The following is an 18,400-nucleotide window of genomic DNA, read 5'->3' as shown; positions in this document are numbered from 1 at the left end:
CACCCTAACACTCAGACAAGGCTAGTTGTTTATTTTCCTTTCTAAAACCAACAGCAATTGGCTTTTTAAATATAACCATCAATATCGCCCTCTTCTTACTTTGGATAGAATTGATCATATATAGAAAAAAATGATTTCTGCTACAGTCGTGGTAATTATAAGACAGATGATGGTACACTAGACGTTTAGATGGTAGAAGGAAGGTGAGGTACTTACATTAATAAAATTAATTTTACAAAATATATTCCACAAATATAAGGATCCAGAAGAATCCTTTGAAAACTACAGCCTCGTTTATCAGTTACATATGACAAGTTCCATCTTCTTCTAGTGAAAAGTCACAAGATATTGATTTTGATAGCAATGTGGAAATAAGCCAACATTTTTAGGATTGTAATAAATTTTTACTTGAAGTACTTTGGGTCAACTGTTTTTCGAGGCTTCAAAATAAACAGATAAACACATCCATAGAAGGGGACAGAAATGTAGATATGCACTGCAGCCTTGTTTATAATAAAGAAAAGCTAGAGACAACCCAAATCCCCATCAATGGGGCTTGGATAAACCCTAGTATGTGAACATTATAGGGTGCTATCCAGTGGTTACGATGAGTGGATAGATCTCCGTGTATCAATACAAGGGATATTAAAAACAATCTTGAGTGGAAAAAAGCAAGTTATAGGATAGAATATATAAAATAAAGCTATTTATGGAATTTGTTTTAAATATTCCAAATAATGTATTGTTGATGATTACATATATGCAGTAAAAGTGAAAAAATACAGACTGAATATATAAATACTACATTTAAGAGAGTGGCTCCCTCTGGGACAGAAATAAAGGGGAAAATACAGGAAATATCTTCTTTGTAAATGTATTTTTTTCATTTTGGGTGCCTGGTACACAGAGGTGTAGTTTTATTTTGCTTTATGTTTTCTGTAGTTGTTTTTTTTTTTTTTTTTCAAAGTAAAAAATATACAAGCTATTGTGTGAGAAAGATATATGCCCAGAAATGCAATGGTGAACATCATTTTGCAAAAATGCTTTTTGAGGTTGGAATAAACCCAACATACCTAACGTCTAGTGGCGGTGTTTACTTTAACCCTCAAGTATTCAAGGATCTTGGTAGATGCTAAAAGAAAGCACAATGCTGGAACTCCTCCAAAGTCTGATTTAGTGATCTACTTCCTTTCTGTAGTATTATTTCTAAATTGTATTTTCTGAAAACACTTTTTATATGTCACATACAAACCCCTCTTCAAGATCTCTGACCAGAATGTCTTAGCCATTCCTAAGCTGCTGTTACCACATCAACGAGAATGCCTTCTTTGTCCACAGCCAGTCATTTAAGTGATCACATAAAAATGCTGGCAACAGCTGAGAGACTCACTTTTCTTCCTATGGCTCCCCCACTCCTTCACCTCCCCCCACCTAAAAAAAGAGAGAAGTGTCTTGAGATCACAGGCGTCTGGGTTATTGTGACAGTTCAACAATCTCAAGTCTTTAAGAAAAGAGGAGGGTGAGCGCCTGGGTGGCTCAGTTGGTTAAACAATCTCGTGTCTTTAAGGTCTTTTGTAAAACAAGACACAATTGTAATTTTTTCTTCTCTGGACATCTTTTCTTGAAAAATAATTTTGGTCTCACATTAATTTTAAATATCATGACACATATAATGGATTTCTGAGAGAGCTGAAGGCATCGCAGAGTGCTGCAAATACATTATTATGCTAACAGTCTAACTAGTTTTACATTGTCTCTTGGATGATAGTAGATCAATTCCACCGTGGGTAGGAGCACAAGCCATCGTGCTCTGAAGCGGACAGTCACAATAGTACTCATCTGACCTCATGCAAAATCTCTCTTCTGCTTTTTCTCAAAAGGGTGAAAATGGACAACCAGGATTCCCAGGGTCCATTGGCCCTAAAGGTCAAAAAGGAGAATCGGTAAGTATGAAAGCTTTTAGGACAAAGGAAGAATATTTTTTTAAAAATAGAATTAAAAGTATTTTTCCAAATCAGTTCTAATTCCATGAGCCTTGTTTGCCACAGATCAGATATTTGAGCAAGTTCTTTATGCAAGGCATAAGGTCACTTAGTCTATTTTTAAAAAATGAGATAGGTAGGCTGTTATCACCCCTATTCTTCACAGAAGGCAACTGAGGCCCAGAGAGGTTAACTAAGTTGCTCTAGGCCACACAGCCAATTAACCATAGAGGTTAAGTAAGTTGCTCTAGGTCACACAGCCAATTAACCAGAGAGGTTAACTAAGTTGCTGTAGGTGACACAGCCAGTTAGAGCTATGAATCCCACTTAGGCGGGGATTCTAATACACAGGGTCTAAAAATTACGAAACCGCCCTGCTATAACTAAACATTGTGGCTATAATAAATAATAAAGTCAATATATCAAAGACTGTGGCTAATATATCCAAAAAATTAGAAAGGTGTATCTGCTTTCAGTATATTTTCTGAATTTTTTTCCTTCCTTGGTTTTTATGAGATCAAACTAGCTTCTCAAGCCACTTTTTAATATTACTGAGGCCACTTTCTTTCAAGGCGTAGTTCTTGTGGTAGGAGAAAACCTAAATCATCATTTATACTCAAATCAGACCACCTAAAGAGATCACATGAATCCTAGTTAAAAATAACTTTATTTAGTCCTGCTAAAAAACAAAAACAACATACAGCAGCCCGTAAGAATCAGCCAGAATTAGACTTAATGTTTTATCTTTATTCAAAAGTGTAATACTTTTTAAAAATCACTTTTCCCTTTTTGCTTGCCAGGGGGAACAAAGGACATTGGTTTAGCAGGGGTGGTGAATGCAGAGGTCACGAAAATGCCTGTGTGCCAAACGGGAGCAGTAGAAGCAGCGTTTGATATTACAAAGCCAATATCTCCCTGTGCTTCTGCTTTAAAAATTAGGCTTGTTGGGCAAGGAGAGTAATTTTGCAGGCAGAGGCAGACTCAGAGCTGTCATCTGAGTTCCCCAAGTTGTCCTGCTTTCAGCAGTCATGCTCACTCACTTTTAGTGTCTAGTCCAAGCTTCGGTTTCCACCTGTAGCACATGACTGTCTTTAACGGGACTTCCGGACTTCATATTTCCAAGGACGCCTGAGAAACTCCCATTCCACAAATCCAGCCCGATGGTTGCTGCCCCTTCCACCTGCCTAATTACTCCTGATATGCCTCATTTGTTGGCAACTCTTACCATTGCCTCGCTGCTTCTCTAGGTCTACACTGTCTCCCCTCCAAGCTTGAACATTGGCTCTCACCTCTTTTTTTTTTTTTTTAAGATTTTATTTATTTATTTGACAGACGGAGATCACAAGCAGGCAGAGAGGGAGGAGGAAGCAGGCTCCCCACAGAGCAGAGAGCCCGATGCGGGGCTCGATCCCAGGACCCTGGGATCATGACCCGAGCTGAAGGCAGAGGCTTTAACCCACTGAGCCACCCAGGCGCCCCTGGCTCTTACCTCTTAAACTACACGGGACACAGGGCAGACCCAGACTGCGCACTGTCATAAATCCTATTACCGGAAAGACAGGAAAAGCAGAAAAGGGGAGCTTCCAGTGGCTTAAGAGCAGTGCTTCCCAAATGCAGAACATACACTTGACTCACCTGGGGCTCTTTTGAAATGCAGGGTCTCATTGGATAGGGCTGGTGTGGGGGTGAGAGGCCGCACTTCTCACTGGTTCCCAGGTGATGCTCGTGCTGTTGGTCCAGGGCTCACGCTCTGAGAAGCAGAGGCTGGAGGATCTCACAGCTCTTAGGAAATCACTCTGGATTTCCCTCTCACTGCAGGTGTCTGGGGGCATCTCACCTACCTCCCTGAGGTTATCTTTAGCCCCACCTGCCTTACCCAGGAGAAGCAGACTGCTTTTCCTTTTACCTTTTCTGCTTGCCAAGTCCCTCTTCATCCTTTAATGATTCCATGTCCCTTATTCAGTAGTCCCACCTTGTGCAAGGGGGATAAATTCAAAGACCTCCAGTGGATGCCTGAAACTGCCAACAGTACCAAACCCTGTACAGATGACCCTGAACAACGTGGGAGTTAGGGCATCAACTCCCAGTGTGGTTGAAAATCCACATAAAGCTTTTGACTCCCCCAGACTTAATTACTGATAGCCTACTGTTGACCAGAAGCCTCACCGATAACCCACAGTTGATTAACACATATTTTGTATGTTATATGTAATATATACTGGATTCTTACAATAAAGTAAGCGAGAGAAAAGAAATGTTACTAATAAAATCATTAAGAAAAACACCATTTTACCACACTGTACTGTAAAAAATCCACATGTAAGTGAACCATGCAGTTCCAACCTGTGTTGTTAAAGGGTCAAGTGTATATACTAGGTTTTCTCATATGCATACAGACCTATGAGGAAGTTTATTTTATAAACTAGGCACAGTATGAGATTATCAACAATAATAATAAAATTATAATGATATACTGTAAAAAACTTTATATGAGTATGATCTGTCTCAGAATATCTTGTACTGTACTCATCCTTCTTCTTGTGATGATGTGAGATGATAAAATGCCTACGTGATGGGATGAAGGGAGGTGAATGACGTAGGCCTGGTGACATAGCGTCAGATGACTACTGACCTGATGATTTGTCGGAAGGAGGGTCATCTGCTTTCAGACTGCTGCTGACTGTTGGTAACAAATCATGGAAAGTGCAGTCACAGAAAAGGGGGGGAACTACTGTGCATCTCTGCCTGCCTTCCTCTCTGCCCCCCACATAAGAGAAACATTTTTTTTACATTATTATACAGAGCAGTTTAGCACTTTGTGGTCTCCACCTTTCTATTCCACAACAGAATCTGGACATGACATGGTAAAATAACCAGAAGGCCCAAAAAGAGGAATAGTTTTTATCCAATTTGAATTCTGAACTACTTATGTTGAATGGCAGTTTCTCCCCCACTACTGGACATTTAGATATGACTACGTGTGCCACATATTAGAGCTTAGAGTTATGGATGAGTTTACAGATAGAGAAAGAGAGGTGACCAGATAGTAGTCATTGGAGTAAGGATTAAATATCAAGTCTTGAGACAACAAGGATCCTGGTTTGTTTTGTTTTTTTTTGTTATTGTTGTTTTGTTTTGTTTTGTTTTTACTTTAATCATGTGGCTTCACAGTGGCTCTAAATAACCATGATATAATATCATGCTTATATAATATATAATATATGTACTCATACAATATAAGCAGTGCAACATAAGCAAAAATAAACAGTTATATAAGCAATGTGGCCCATTGCTCAGATCTAAACAACATCATATCTTCTCTTCAAAATCAAGTAGAATTTTTTGAATTAAGGCTGAAAGACAAGATTATAAATAAAGCCCTGATCTAATGTTTAGCAATTAACCAACAAAAGAAATTTAGTCACATTGGCTAGATACAGGACATAATAGAGGAGGCTAAGTTGTGCTAGGTAACAAATTAACCCTGAATTTTCTGTGGCTTAATGCAAGAAAGGGCTTTCTCTTGCTCATGCTGCGTGCCCAGCATGGTTGGGTCAGGAGTGGATGCTGACATCCACTGCACTCAGGTACCAGGCTGATTACGACCAGGTAACTAAGCTTCTGGAATACATAAACCCTCTCCATCACCATGCAGGGAAAGTGGGACTGGAGAATCAGAATGGGCTTCTCCTTGCCTCAGCCTGCAAGAAATACATGTCACTTCTGCTCACGTGTCATTGCCAAAACTAGCCAGATGGCCCCAGAAAACAGCAAGGGTGTGGGGAAATGTGGGAGAAGAGAGCTGAGCCCTGAATCCCTAGCACACAGGACATGAAGTGAAAACCACAGGGATTCACTCACTAACCACTTACCTCCCAATAGCAATTTGTTTAGGGGACTCACAGTCCCTGAGGGAACCTTTAAGAAGAGTATTATCTACCGTCTGGCTCTCATACTTTCTCTTGACTTCCCTATGCAAAAGAAAAAAAAATTTAAATAAACGGTTTCCTTCTTATTGTCAATTTACTCAATTCAAATCAAAAGTAAATCAAATTACATATCAAATCAGACTGAACAACCAAAGCCCAAGACTGAAGTCAGGCTATCTAGATTTAAATCCTGAGTGACCTCCCACTGGCTATATGACCTGGGGGGAATCATTTAACTTCTCTGTGCCTCAGTTTCCTCATCTGGAAATGGGTGTCTAGTCATATGTACTCCAGTGACATATAAGAATTAAGTAGAACTATGATTAGATCAGTGCTTGATCCATTATAAGGATTTAATGTGTATCAGCTATTATTGTTATATCTGCATAATTGAAATTCTCTAATTTAATAAACTTTTACTGGGCACCGACAGAGTACACCAGAAATGCTGTGATAGTCAAGATGAATTATATCCCTACATTCACAGAGTTTATAGGCAAGATAAACAAGGAGTCATAAAGTGTGTGAGTGCTATTTTAGAGGAAATAACTCACAGTTACTCAGAACTTTTCGAATCTCTTTCCTCATGCTGAAAATGGGACCATATCTTCTTCACAGCATTGTTGTGAAGAGTAAATGAAATCGTGCCCATGTAACTTCAAGAAGAGAAGCGTGTGTGTGTGTGTGAAAGAGAGAGAGAGAGAGAGAGAGAGAGAGAGATCATCTCCGTGAACCATGCAAGAGAAAGCTTTGGCCTTGGGCAGCATTCCAATTTGTTCCACTCAGGATTCTCGAAATAGTATTAACATGATTAACGTATTGTTCACTAGGGGATATGAAAGAGTTTTTTAATTAATTCTCAGATGCTTCCTTTAAACTGTGCAAGCAGACTGTGTGACATTCTGAGTCATTTTAGAGGCTGCTTTGTGACAGAGGTCTGATTTTGGCCTGCAGGATTTATCTATATCCAGTTTTGGAGAGTTTCTTTCTCAAAGTGTTCATAATTGACTCTGTTTTCTGCCCATTTTCCTAGGGAGAACCTCTTACTAAAGGTGAAAAGGGAGATAGAGTAAGTAGATGTTTTATCGCTATCTCGGGTTTTCTACTCCATTGATTTCTATCTCTCTGATTCTCAAATGTTTACTTTGGAGTCTAATAGGTTTGATAAAATAAGCTCTCTGAGCATTTTACTTTTTCCTCTGTGAATTTTGACTTATTTTAATAAATGAGAAATTTTAAACCTTGTTAAGTTTCATCATGTGATGACCGCTTTGCCATTTGGCTTAAGTACTGAATATATTTTCTTTCACCATTACTACCTGTGATTGGATGTAAATATTTTGAAAGATGTACACTTATGATATCTAAAATACAAAATAAAAATGCAAGATACAGTTTTTTCAAAAATTTGTTGATGATACAGATTTTATTTATCAAACAAGATGATTTTATCAAAAGGTTCAATAAGAAGTCATGGAAATAAGAAAAGCAAACTCATAGTAGCCAATATTGTCCTCTTTTGTGTAACCTTAATTTTTTTTCTGGGTTTTTTTTTTTTTCATTAAGTACCTATACCCAATGATAGAATCATCATAATATCAACTTAAATTTCAATCTTTCTTTTTCCCCTGAGGATTTAATCTGAGGTTTTAATCCTCTGAGATATAAGATTAGCTGGTGGCAAGTCATGAAAATGTCATCTAAGTGGAGAATGCAGTGATTGCTAATGAACTATGGTGATTATAGAGTCTAAGTGATACTGGGGGAAAAAAACTGTTTTAAAAGGAAATCCTGAAACCAACATTACACTATATGTTAACTAACTTGAATTTAAATGAAAGAAGGAAAATAAGGAGCTATTGTTCACATCTTAGCAATCAATATTTTTTAAAGATTTTATTTATTTCTTTGACAGAGAGAGAAAGATCACAAGTAGGCAGAGAGGCAGGCAGAGAGAGAGGAGGAAGCAGGCTCCCTATTGAGCAGAGAGCCCAGTGTGGGGTTCAATCCCAGGAACCTGAGATCATGACCTGAGCCGAAGGCAGAGGCTTAACACACTGAGTCACCCAGGCACCCCAGCAATAAATATTTTAAATCATGTTTTAGAATGACCTCTCCTTGATTTCATCATGTCATCCAAAATTCCCCTAGATTATGTTACTTAGTAGAAATGCAGGTGAATTCAAGTATTAGAGATACTCATCCCCATCTAAGTTTAAACATTACATAAATGGTGATTTTTTTTTTTACAGGGAGAACCTGGGCTAATGGGATCACAGGGACTAAAGGTAATCTCCTGCCCTTCTTCATTGCATCTCCAACCTAATAAGATATTGAAGATTAAAGTAACCATTTCACTTTCCTTCCCACCCATGTGTTCAGGGCGAACCTGGAGATCCTGGTCCCCCCGGTTTAATAGGAAGCCCAGGACTAAAGGTATATGAGAAGTAAATGAGACAAAAGAAGAAATAATTTTGGAATCATAGCCATTTCTGTGTAAAACAAAGGGCTCTGCTATGCTACCCGTTTTCTTCAAAAATGTTCGCAGGAACATTATCATGTTTCCATGACGATTTCTCCCTATTGGCTGCATTTATTACATGCAGAGTATTGTGACTTTTGGTTCACAGTAGGGTTTTTAAACTCTTTTTCAAAGCATACCCACAATATCATCCCTAAAAGCTTTAGAGTAAAGAACGTGAGCAAAACCTATGACCTTGAACTATATTCTTAAAGTGAATGGGAGTCAAGATTCAATCTCTCAGCCAGACTTATGCAGATGCTTGTGGTCCCCAGTGTGAGATTCTGTAGGAGTGTCCCGTGAAAAACCAGCCGTCAGGAGGCATGGGAAAGACTAATGTGATGCATTCCTACCAATGGGTAAGGCAGGTTATCCCGGTCTTGCTTGCTGGTGGGGAAAAACCCATTTAAAGGACAACATGATCAAACTATCTTTATAAGCCCAAAGCACATTTCAGAATTATTCAGAAAAGGTAGGATGATAGAAAGCCTGTCTTTCTACAGATAAGGTCACACCATGTTTTACATATATTCGGCTACAATCTATTTTTTAACAGAGTTGAAAGACATATCACCTTCTCTTTTAGGGTCCACAAGGACCTGCAGGCTCTATGGGACCCAGAGGACCACCAGGAGATATTGTATGTATAGCAAATACAGGTGTCTTTGATATGTGGAAATTAAATTTATGTCTTAAAGAATGTCCACATCTTTTCATGTGACTGAGTTATATTACCTTTTCCAAAGACATGGGTCATCTCTACTATCAAAACCAACCACACCTGATGTCAGAGGCTATTAGAAAGGCTAGTACCTTCCTATATTCATATGAGGTCCTTTTGAATATCATTAGCCTAATAAATCAGTCTTTGGAAGTCAAATTAACTACGTTATCATTTTGCACAGGCTTGTCAGTGTTGCACCACCGGTAACAGAGACTGGAAACATCAAAAGAAATAGGGAAAACTAAGACAGAAAACTAGCATTTTCATGATGCATGGCCATCCAAAAAAACACTTCTTAAGCTTCTGTTGTTGATTTCTTGCAAGAGCCTCTAAAAAGAGCAAGTCTTTTGGCTAAAAAGATTTCTCTAATGCCATTGGTGAAGAGTCCTCAGGTTGTATTATAAGCTAATTCTAGTGGTCTCATTATTCTGTCTCTGTCTGGCTCTCTCTTTCTCTCTCTCTCATGTCCTTCAAATATATTTTTCTATCCATTCCCCCAGCTAAGCCTTTTGTTCCTTTGACGACCTCCCTAGCCTGGCCTTCTGACAATTTGGGAGTTAAGACTCACCATCATCCTCACTTGAGCAAAATAAGAGAAATGATTGGCCATAACTTCTTGGAAACCGATCTCTATCTGGTCACAATTCCAGCACTTTCTATGCAACTATTAGAATCTCTCCTTTTCTCATCATCTTGAGAATAGCCCCATGACCTCCATGCTTCCTGACTGAGTCTCCAGAGGTCTCCTTTTCATTTGTTCTCCTTGGCCCTTTGAACACTCAGTTTGTAAGCAAAGCTTTGTTGCTCCCCCAAGCCATTTAATGAGCCAGCAGAGGTGTACCTAATGGAGAGATGTTATGAAAAGGGAGAAAGCACTGGTGACACAGGTGGAAACATAAGTTGTCCAAGAAGTGCAATTAGGTGATAGTGGCTGGAGCTGAGGAAGAGAAGAAAATCAAAAGAGAAAGAGCCACTGTTGCCACGCATAGTAAAAATGTGTTTTCTTATTTATCCCATCGTCCTTCTAAATCATAATGTGATGCTACCAACCACCATCCTTCCACCTTTCCTTGGCAGTAATAATGGATGGGGCATTTGGTTCAATTCTCCCTTATTTGGTTTCTTCTCCATTACATCCAGGTCACTTCACTTGAAACAAGCCACATATTTTCACTAATGCGTTCTCCTCTTAACACGCCCAAATCAGCCCATCCCCTCATAGTTTGTGTCTTACCGTTCTGTTCTCCAGACAAAGACTCACCGATAGAATTGTTCTTACAATAAGAGATATTCTAATTGTTCTTTCCCATTAATTCTGAAATTTCTAGGGATTGCCAGGAGAACATGGTATCCCAGGAAAGCAAGGCATTAAAGGAGAAAAGGTATAACTTCCATTTTACCAATTTTGTAAATTAAGCAGCTTGGTAGGAGGAAGAGACAGAGGATCATAAGGGCTTTGGAAGAGTGAAGGGATAAGACAAGGCTGCCAGGACTGTGCAAGAGCTAGACAGACATAGAAATGAAGGCATGAATGATGCCCCCCTGGAGTTGTGCTCTATGACAGCTCTCATTCTGACACAGAAACACAATGTGACAAAATGAACAGACTTAGAGATGAAGACCTCAGGACTCAGAAAGTCTGTTTCAAGCTCAGCAGCCAACTCTAGAGTAGATCTAAGGAGTCCCGGTCTTTCAGGACCCATTTCTTATTGTCTATACATGGAAATAGTAGATTAATGTTGAACCTTTATTTGGAAATAACTTAAAGAAAACATAATGACATCTAAAGAACTTCTGAATAGAGGCCCTTTTTATGCATATGTTTATATACATGCATATGGCATGATACTGCTAAGCTTATTGTCACATAACTTGCCATAAAATAGAAATGTATTTAAGATGACTAGAACAGTGCCTGGCATGAATGAGGCCCTCAGTACATATTACTGAACAAGTGAATGAATGAGAAAATGAAGTTTGGCCATGATGACAAGTCAAAGCACTGGAAATGGAAACTACTGCCCCCACACCTCCCGCCACAAACCTGAGCAATGAAGAATCTTACCTTGTTTTCCTCAGGGAGATCCAGGTGGAATTATAGGCCCTCCTGGGCTTCCAGGTCCAAAAGGTGAGGCTGGTCCTCCAGGGAAGAGCCTGCCGGGGGAACCAGTAAGTACCTGCCCTTTTCTCTCTTGCAAGTTCATTAATTACCACTTGGGAGTTTCCAGTTTCAGATCACAAGTAAAGGAAAAAGTTGAAGACTGCAGAAAAAGAAATATTCATCTTGTTCTTTAGGTCAGAGTTCTAACCTCTGAAAATTTGGTGCAGCTGAAGGGCTTTCTTCTGAAAATAAAATGCACATATCCATTTTACATGAAGTTTTGAAAGATTCATAGACCCCCCTGAATCTTCTGCATGAATCCTTTAGGGATCCAAGGAGCTAGTAGGATACACTAGTTTAAATCATAAGGCTTCCTAGGACACTATTTTAAAACAGAACAGCCTGAAATTTTCTTTCCAGAGGCTCTGCAGGGAAAGCCATTCATGGTCATTTGCAGAAAATGTCCTTGTGGCACAAGCAATTTCCAGGCCACAGAAGAACTGGAGAGCTGGGAAATCTAAGTAACCAATATGCCATTTCACATAATCTTTTTTCTCATCCTCCTTGACTTTTCATATGAATTGTTGATAATAAATAGTTCTCATTCTCAGATGCCTCATTTTAAAGATTAAAATATCTTTTTTATTATTAAGGTTTCATTTTAATTCCAGTACCTGCAGTGTTATATTAGTTTCAAATATACAATATAGTGATTCAACCATTCCATATATCATTCAGTGCTCATCAGGATAAGCACACTCTTATCCTCTTCACCTATTTCGCCCATCCCCCACCTCCCCTCTTATATTTTAAAGTAAGTATACAAAATCTATAACCTAGCGAAATATGTATTCTGTTTCTTATTCTTTTACAGAAAAGCGTTTATTCAAGAAGGATGAAGCAAAATGAAACATTTTTGAGTTATAACTTCTAAGATGATTTTAAACTTTAAAAAAAAAAGAAATGTATTTACCTCCTTTTTTTTTTTTCTTTTAGGGATTAGATGGAAATCCTGGAACCCCTGGTCCTCGTGGGCCAAAGGTATGAAAATATCATAGATAATTTCCAAAGACTTAATAAGAAAATCCAGCCTGGAATTTCATGTCCCCCGAGCCTCACACTAACAGAAGCCTCTGGTTGTACAGGGTGAGCGAGGACTGCCAGGCGTCCACGGTTCCCCAGGTGACAGAGGCCCCCCGGGGGTGGGGGTTCCTGGCCGAACAGTAAGTGAAATTCCATCAAGTTTTTGAAATCATGTCAATTCCGATAATCAAATAAAATCCAGTGACAAACCTGAATCAGGAGAAAGGAATGAAATGGTCAGAGGAGGAAACTAAAATAAGCACAAGTCAGAGGAAGACAAGTGATAAGCATTGAGGTTACATCACTGAGCACAGGGGCAGTGCTGACTGTTTTCTGACCGACAGATGTCGGTCTCACAACGGCTTTGGAGTTAGAAGCAGTTATTTAACCCTTTATTTCTCTGTTCTATATATTAAAAAGTACAAATGAGTGTTTGTAAGAGGATCCAAGTGCCTAAGATTAGGTTTTATATATTACTATTTGTTTTTAGTGAGAATAAAATTGAAAGTTGATATTGTAAGTGAATGGAGCATGTCTAAACGAGATGATGTCAAAAATCTTTAAGTAATATCTTCAGGAAGAGAGACTAGAAGTCATTTATAAGAGGGAAGACAGAGCATGGGCAGTTTTGTAATGTGTTTTAGCTATGAGGACAGTGCCTGGTAACAATGGGCTCTGTATGCACACTTGTTGACTAAATAGTAATAGGAGAACTTCTTATTTACTATGATAAAAACATAAAGATTCTGGAACAAGAAAGGTGGAAATAAACACTAATTCTAACTGCGTTACTTTGGGAAATCAGCCTTGTAAAAAAGTTATCCTGAGAGCTCGAAGAAGGCATAGTGAATGGTTACATTGTGTGTGATTGATTCTCTGGGGCAAGAATGTAAAAGACCACTGGAGATGTGAGATTGAACACAGTAACAGAACAGATCAGGGAATGATTAAAGGAGTGAAGGAGGTTGAAGCAAAAAGTTTTAAACTTTATTAATAACTAAAGGCACATTATAAATTAAAAAAGGTACAAAAAGTAGCTTTGACAGTAACAGTGATATAATCTTTATTTTAAAAAATAAGACAGGAAATGTGGATGAGCAGTTGCTGAAGTCAGCTGCTGAGAACCCAGCCATGTACTTCCTGAGGTTGTCAGCTCCTCCTTCCATGGTCTGTGCTTACGTGGCAGGGAGGAAGCCCTCAGCGTTAGATTCACTGATCATTTCCCAGCCTCATGTTGCTTGCCCCAAACTCCAATTTGCTAAAGTAGAAAAGAACGATAATTGATACCTTACTGCCTACTCCTGTAGGCAGAATCAGAACACTGGTTCTGGCAATTTCTTCAAAGGGGGAAGTGACTCGAGGTAGAAAGCCGAAAGGAAAGCAAGTCCTGAGCCAGTCACCCTGTCAGCAGCCAGTTTATGAACACATAGAATTTGGGTGCACGGTGTGGTCGTGAAGATACAGGGACAGATGATGGTACCGAGAGAGATAGCCTGGGCATCTGAGCAAAATCTTTCTGATGTTTCCAGCAACAGGCATCTGCTTAAATGTTTACCTGTCACCCAAAAGTCTTGGCTGACTTCACAGAGAGTTTTCAGGGGGTGCAAGGTTGCCAAGCCCTATTGTTCCATAAGAAAATTACAATACATAGCCCTTTATCCCACTTGGATAATTTATGACATTCTTAGAAGAATTCTGACTATTGGGTCTCATTCTACTCAGGGCTCCCAAGGACCAGCTGGAGAGCCAGGTATCCAGGTAAGCTGCTTAACCAAGTTATTTGGCACCACGAATCCAGCTTGCTTACTTGGGGAAAATTACTGAAAAAACTGTCCCTGGAAGTAACTGTTTTCCCCCTCTTCCAGGGTCCTCGAGGTCTCCCTGGATTGCCAGGAACTCCAGGGACCCCAGGGAATGATGTAAGGACCGTCTTTACCTCCTCTTCCCCACCACCCCATTTTTTTTTTTAAGATTTTATTTATTTATTTAACAGACAGAGATCACAAGTAGGCAGAGAGGCAGGCAGAGAGAGAGAGAGGAGGAAGCAGGCTCCCTGCTTAACAGAGAGCCCAATGTGGGGCTCGATCCCAGGACCCTGGGATCATGACCCGAGCCGAAGGCAGAGGCTTTAACCCACTGAGCCACCCAGGCGCCCCTCCCACCACCCCATTTTAATCCACACCTGTGCCACTGTGAAAAGATTTGAACATGATGATTCTGTTTTCAGGGAGCTCCAGGAAGGGATGGAAAGCCAGGTCTGCCAGGCCCCCCAGGTGACCCGGTAAGTCAACAGACTATGCCTGATTTATGTATCTTTAATGCACCCAGAAGCCAAACAGCCTACCAAGCAACTTTTACTGTCCAAACTAATTAGAATGCTCAGTGACTGCTTGGTGATTTTGTTTATCCCCATTATTTTGTAGAGGGGAAAAAATTTCAAGCTGCATCAGCATTTTTTTGTGTGTGTGATGAATACTTATTTCCTAAGGGTATAATTCAGCTGTACAATTTTGCCCCGGGCTGAACCATGGCACATAATGTCTCAATCCCATGGAATACTGAGTTAAAATATATAGGCACAATTTCTGTTCTTTCTAAGGCTACTGACTAAATGAATTTCACTTTTCTAAATGAAAGTTTGCAGGTAAGTTACCTACAATATGATACGTATCCATTGATTCCGCAGCTTTAAAACACTGAAATGATTAAATTATAAAAACCAGCCTGAGTGGGATCTTAAAATATGGGTTTAGGCACTAAATGTGTGTTCCAGAGTTTTATTTCAGGATGAACCTGGCTTTGAGCGACAGCGAAATCCCTTTAAATAGCCTCAGAATCGGCAGTTATAATTTGAGAGGCCATATGGTACATGACATTGTATTAAGAGTTTTGTATGATGAAATCCAAATCTGGCCTCTCAGTTCTTAAGTCTCACAAATCCTTCTCCCTCCCACACTGGTTGGGCCTTATGTGCCTTTATATGCTACATGCAGAGGCATATTTTGGCCTGAGTTTAACTTCACTGCCAAGTGAATCATATGTGTGCATCATCTAGGATTCTTATAAAGTGTTACTTGGGTTTCCGGCATCTCTCCGAAAGGACATTTTAAGACATGAGTCTCGAACACCGCCTGAATTCCCTCAGCGCCTCTCTTGCGAATCACAGAAGTCACCTGTTGGCCCTTTTGAACTTCAGTGAGAAAGAACATTAAGGCAGACTCATTCTAGACTTTTCTTTGGCCTGATAATTTGCTTGGCATGGTGGTGACATCCTTTTATTAAATGATTCACTTTCGTGTATTATTTAAAGCCAAAAATATTTGAGGGTTGTTAGAAAAGCTACCATGTCATAAAAACATAAAACAGAGATACAGACTCCAAACCACAATATGGGTGTCTTTACATGTTCATTGTAGAGGAATAGTGAATACTTCTCAAATAAAGTTAGGAGTCCTATCAGTGTCATATGCCTATTTTGTGATCTGGAACATAAAGCCAGCCATTCTGACAGTGAGGCTCTTAGAAGCCTCATGACAAATCTCAACTAGCATGACACTTGAGGAAAAACAGCTACATTAGATTGTATGTTTGTATTCTATTATGTGCATTTATGTGTATAAATACATGTATTTGGATTTTTTCTCCTTAAACACAGATTGCACTTCCTCTCTTGGGAGACATCGGTGTCTTGCTCAAGGTAATCTGTTGCTATATAAAAAATGGCCTGTTAATTTTTAGGAAAAATCAGAAAGGAAATCTTTACCAGAAATTGAGTTAATTGCTTGGCCTGAGCAATTCAATTTTTTAAAAGGCAGAACATCTTTAAGATAGCAAAAGGAACACATTTTTATATCTCTTGAGTCACTTATACTAATCCCTCCAACTCTTCTTCTCTACCTCCTAGTCAGTTTGGGTGTAAGGGGTGGTGGGTGAAGGTAGTAGTTCTGAGATGAGCTACACGAAGGAGCAGTGTCATCAACACCCTTGAGTGTCCCCTTGAGGGACAGCTTTCACCTCATGGGTGTTTACGTCCTGGCTCTCTACTGCGAAACCTAATCCTTCTCACTTGGACCTACCCTCGCCAGTCCCAGGATGAAAACCAGTACAGCTCAATAGGGCGATAGCTTGCAGGGCCGAACTTTGATGTCATGGGATTTTACAAAGTGAGTTATAAAGTTCCAAAGCCAACAACTGCCCTAACACTTGTTACTCTGTTAAATAAAAACTATCTCTATCTATTATTCATCTCATAAGGAATCAATCTGGCTACCATTTTTGTCTCTAATACTGCCCTGTGTTTTATTTGTAATGCAGATGTGGGAGAATGATAACGCAATACTGTAAAGTTATGTATTTGTAATATTTTTTCATGGCATGCTAAGACTGAGTGGACCCAGGTGAAAAGCTGTCCCTTCACATTATACTCAAACCTTATGTGTCCTGTCTATTTGTGAATAGACAGTGTATATGAGTACATACATGCACATACACACACTTGCACTTTTTGTATATAAAAGTGATTTGTTTTATGTTCCTAGCATTTAGCCCAGTGGTTTGTACAATGACTTACATAATAGTAGGCAGGCAGGAATATTTGCTGACTTAAATCCAAAGATTCAAGAATTCTGGTATAAGTACTTGCTAGATGATTAAAAACTTGAGAACATATATATAAATATAAATATAAGTATGAATATCAATATAAAAATAAATTACAGGAGGTTTCTAAGACCTTCAAAAGTCAACATTTTCTTATAAGTCAAAAGAGAATATTTGTGGGAATTTTAGGAAGATCTTATATGCGTTGAGTTACAGTTCCATGGCAGACAACAACCTGCTTTACTTACACCATCTCACTTAATCTTCACAGAAGTCCTGTAAATCTAGACTGTGGTAGTATCCCCATTTTATACAGTAGAAACTGAAGTTCTGAGCAGCTAAGTAACTTCCTCAGAGTCACACAGCTAGTGAGCGCAACAGGAACACAGGAACCCAGGTCCTCATGCGTTGTCTGAGGTTCTTCCCAAGAGCAGCAGTGCTGGAAATGGCAGGACTCTAAGAGTTAAAGCTCACTATTCCAGAATAGTTAGGATCAAAACTTGCACACTTCAGCAGAAATGAATATTCCCAGAGGATATAGGGGTGGTTTACAGAATAGACAAAAAGACCAAACTGGGCTCTGATAAGAACCAGGACTCCAAAGGCCTCAAAAGTGGCCATAATTAATAGTTCCACCAGGGCAGCATCCCTTTAATGAGGTTCTGGGTCCCAGGACAGCTGAGGCAAGACACCTCAACTGAAAGTCCCATCAAACTGCATCCCATAGAAAGGGAAAGTTCGGAGTTCCCCAAAGCAAAGTCCAAATACAGGGACTTAGATTGGAGATTGGATCTTTTAGGTCAACCTAACGTAATTTTAATTTCTGATCCTATTACCCAATGCATTAAGTCTCCATCTCTGTCTAGAGTCTTTAGCAAGCTTGGTCATCTGCTTTCTGTTTTCAAAAATATCTTTGGTTAGAATGTAGTAAAGAACTGACATAATTCCAGGTCCAAATGATACCCCTTCAGAGACCTCACGTGGGTTAATCTGTGTATCAGTCCCTCTTTGAATGAGACTGTACATTGGCTAATAATTGGTGCATTTTTATTGTCTCTGTAAGAAAATCTAAAGACTTTTTTCAAGACCTTCAATGAAATCATTTCCCTTGATTTACCATTCTGGCAACCCTAACCCAAAGAAAATGGGGTCTGTTTGAAGTGACTCTGAGAAAATTTTAGTGACTCATAATGCTTACTGTTCTTTTATGTTTTATTAAAACAATCAATTGAATAATCCACTCTAAAATATTGCTGAGTGTTGATATACCAGGGTTTTGCTCCATATTGATATGCCACATTTATTTGCTGCAGAAATAATTCATCTTCTCCATGATTTTTGGAATATAGAAAACTTCTTGGTTCTCATAACTTCCTGGCATCTCTCTCTCTTCATAGTTTTTCAGATATTATAAGTAATGGATCTACAATTCTAAACATATTTATTTTACTTCCTCTACCA

At 39.2% G+C, this 18,400-nt stretch overlaps 1 protein-coding gene across 6 annotated transcripts in view; it reads left to right on the top strand.

Moving 5' to 3' along the window:
• Positions 1–18,400, top strand: part of COL19A1 (collagen type XIX alpha 1 chain) — a 325,663-nt gene that overhangs the window by 254,886 nt on the left and 52,377 nt on the right. For 5 of the 6 annotated variants that reach the window (XM_047734919.1, XM_047734921.1, XM_047734917.1 and 2 more), the window contains 13 exons: positions 1,881–1,943; positions 6,945–6,980; positions 8,164–8,199; positions 8,294–8,347; positions 9,019–9,072; positions 10,485–10,538; positions 11,236–11,325; positions 12,254–12,298; positions 12,403–12,480; positions 14,063–14,098; positions 14,206–14,259; positions 14,568–14,621; positions 15,996–16,037. In XM_047734919.1, coding sequence (XP_047590875.1) covers positions 1,881–1,943; positions 6,945–6,980; positions 8,164–8,199; positions 8,294–8,347; positions 9,019–9,072; positions 10,485–10,538; positions 11,236–11,325; positions 12,254–12,298; positions 12,403–12,480; positions 14,063–14,098; positions 14,206–14,259; positions 14,568–14,621; positions 15,996–16,037 — 696 coding nt within the window. The remainder of the gene's footprint in view (positions 1–1,880; positions 1,944–6,944; positions 6,981–8,163; positions 8,200–8,293; positions 8,348–9,018; positions 9,073–10,484; positions 10,539–11,235; positions 11,326–12,253; positions 12,299–12,402; positions 12,481–14,062; positions 14,099–14,205; positions 14,260–14,567; positions 14,622–15,995; positions 16,038–18,400) is intronic. The other variant, XM_047734920.1, reaches the window with a different exon arrangement.

Source organism: Lutra lutra, chromosome 6, assembly GCF_902655055.1.
Source record: "Lutra lutra chromosome 6, mLutLut1.2, whole genome shotgun sequence".
NCBI lineage: Eukaryota > Metazoa > Chordata > Mammalia > Carnivora > Mustelidae > Lutra > Lutra lutra.
The sequence above is the reverse complement of the archived record's forward strand: the minus strand, read 5'-3'. Positions and strand labels throughout refer to the sequence as shown.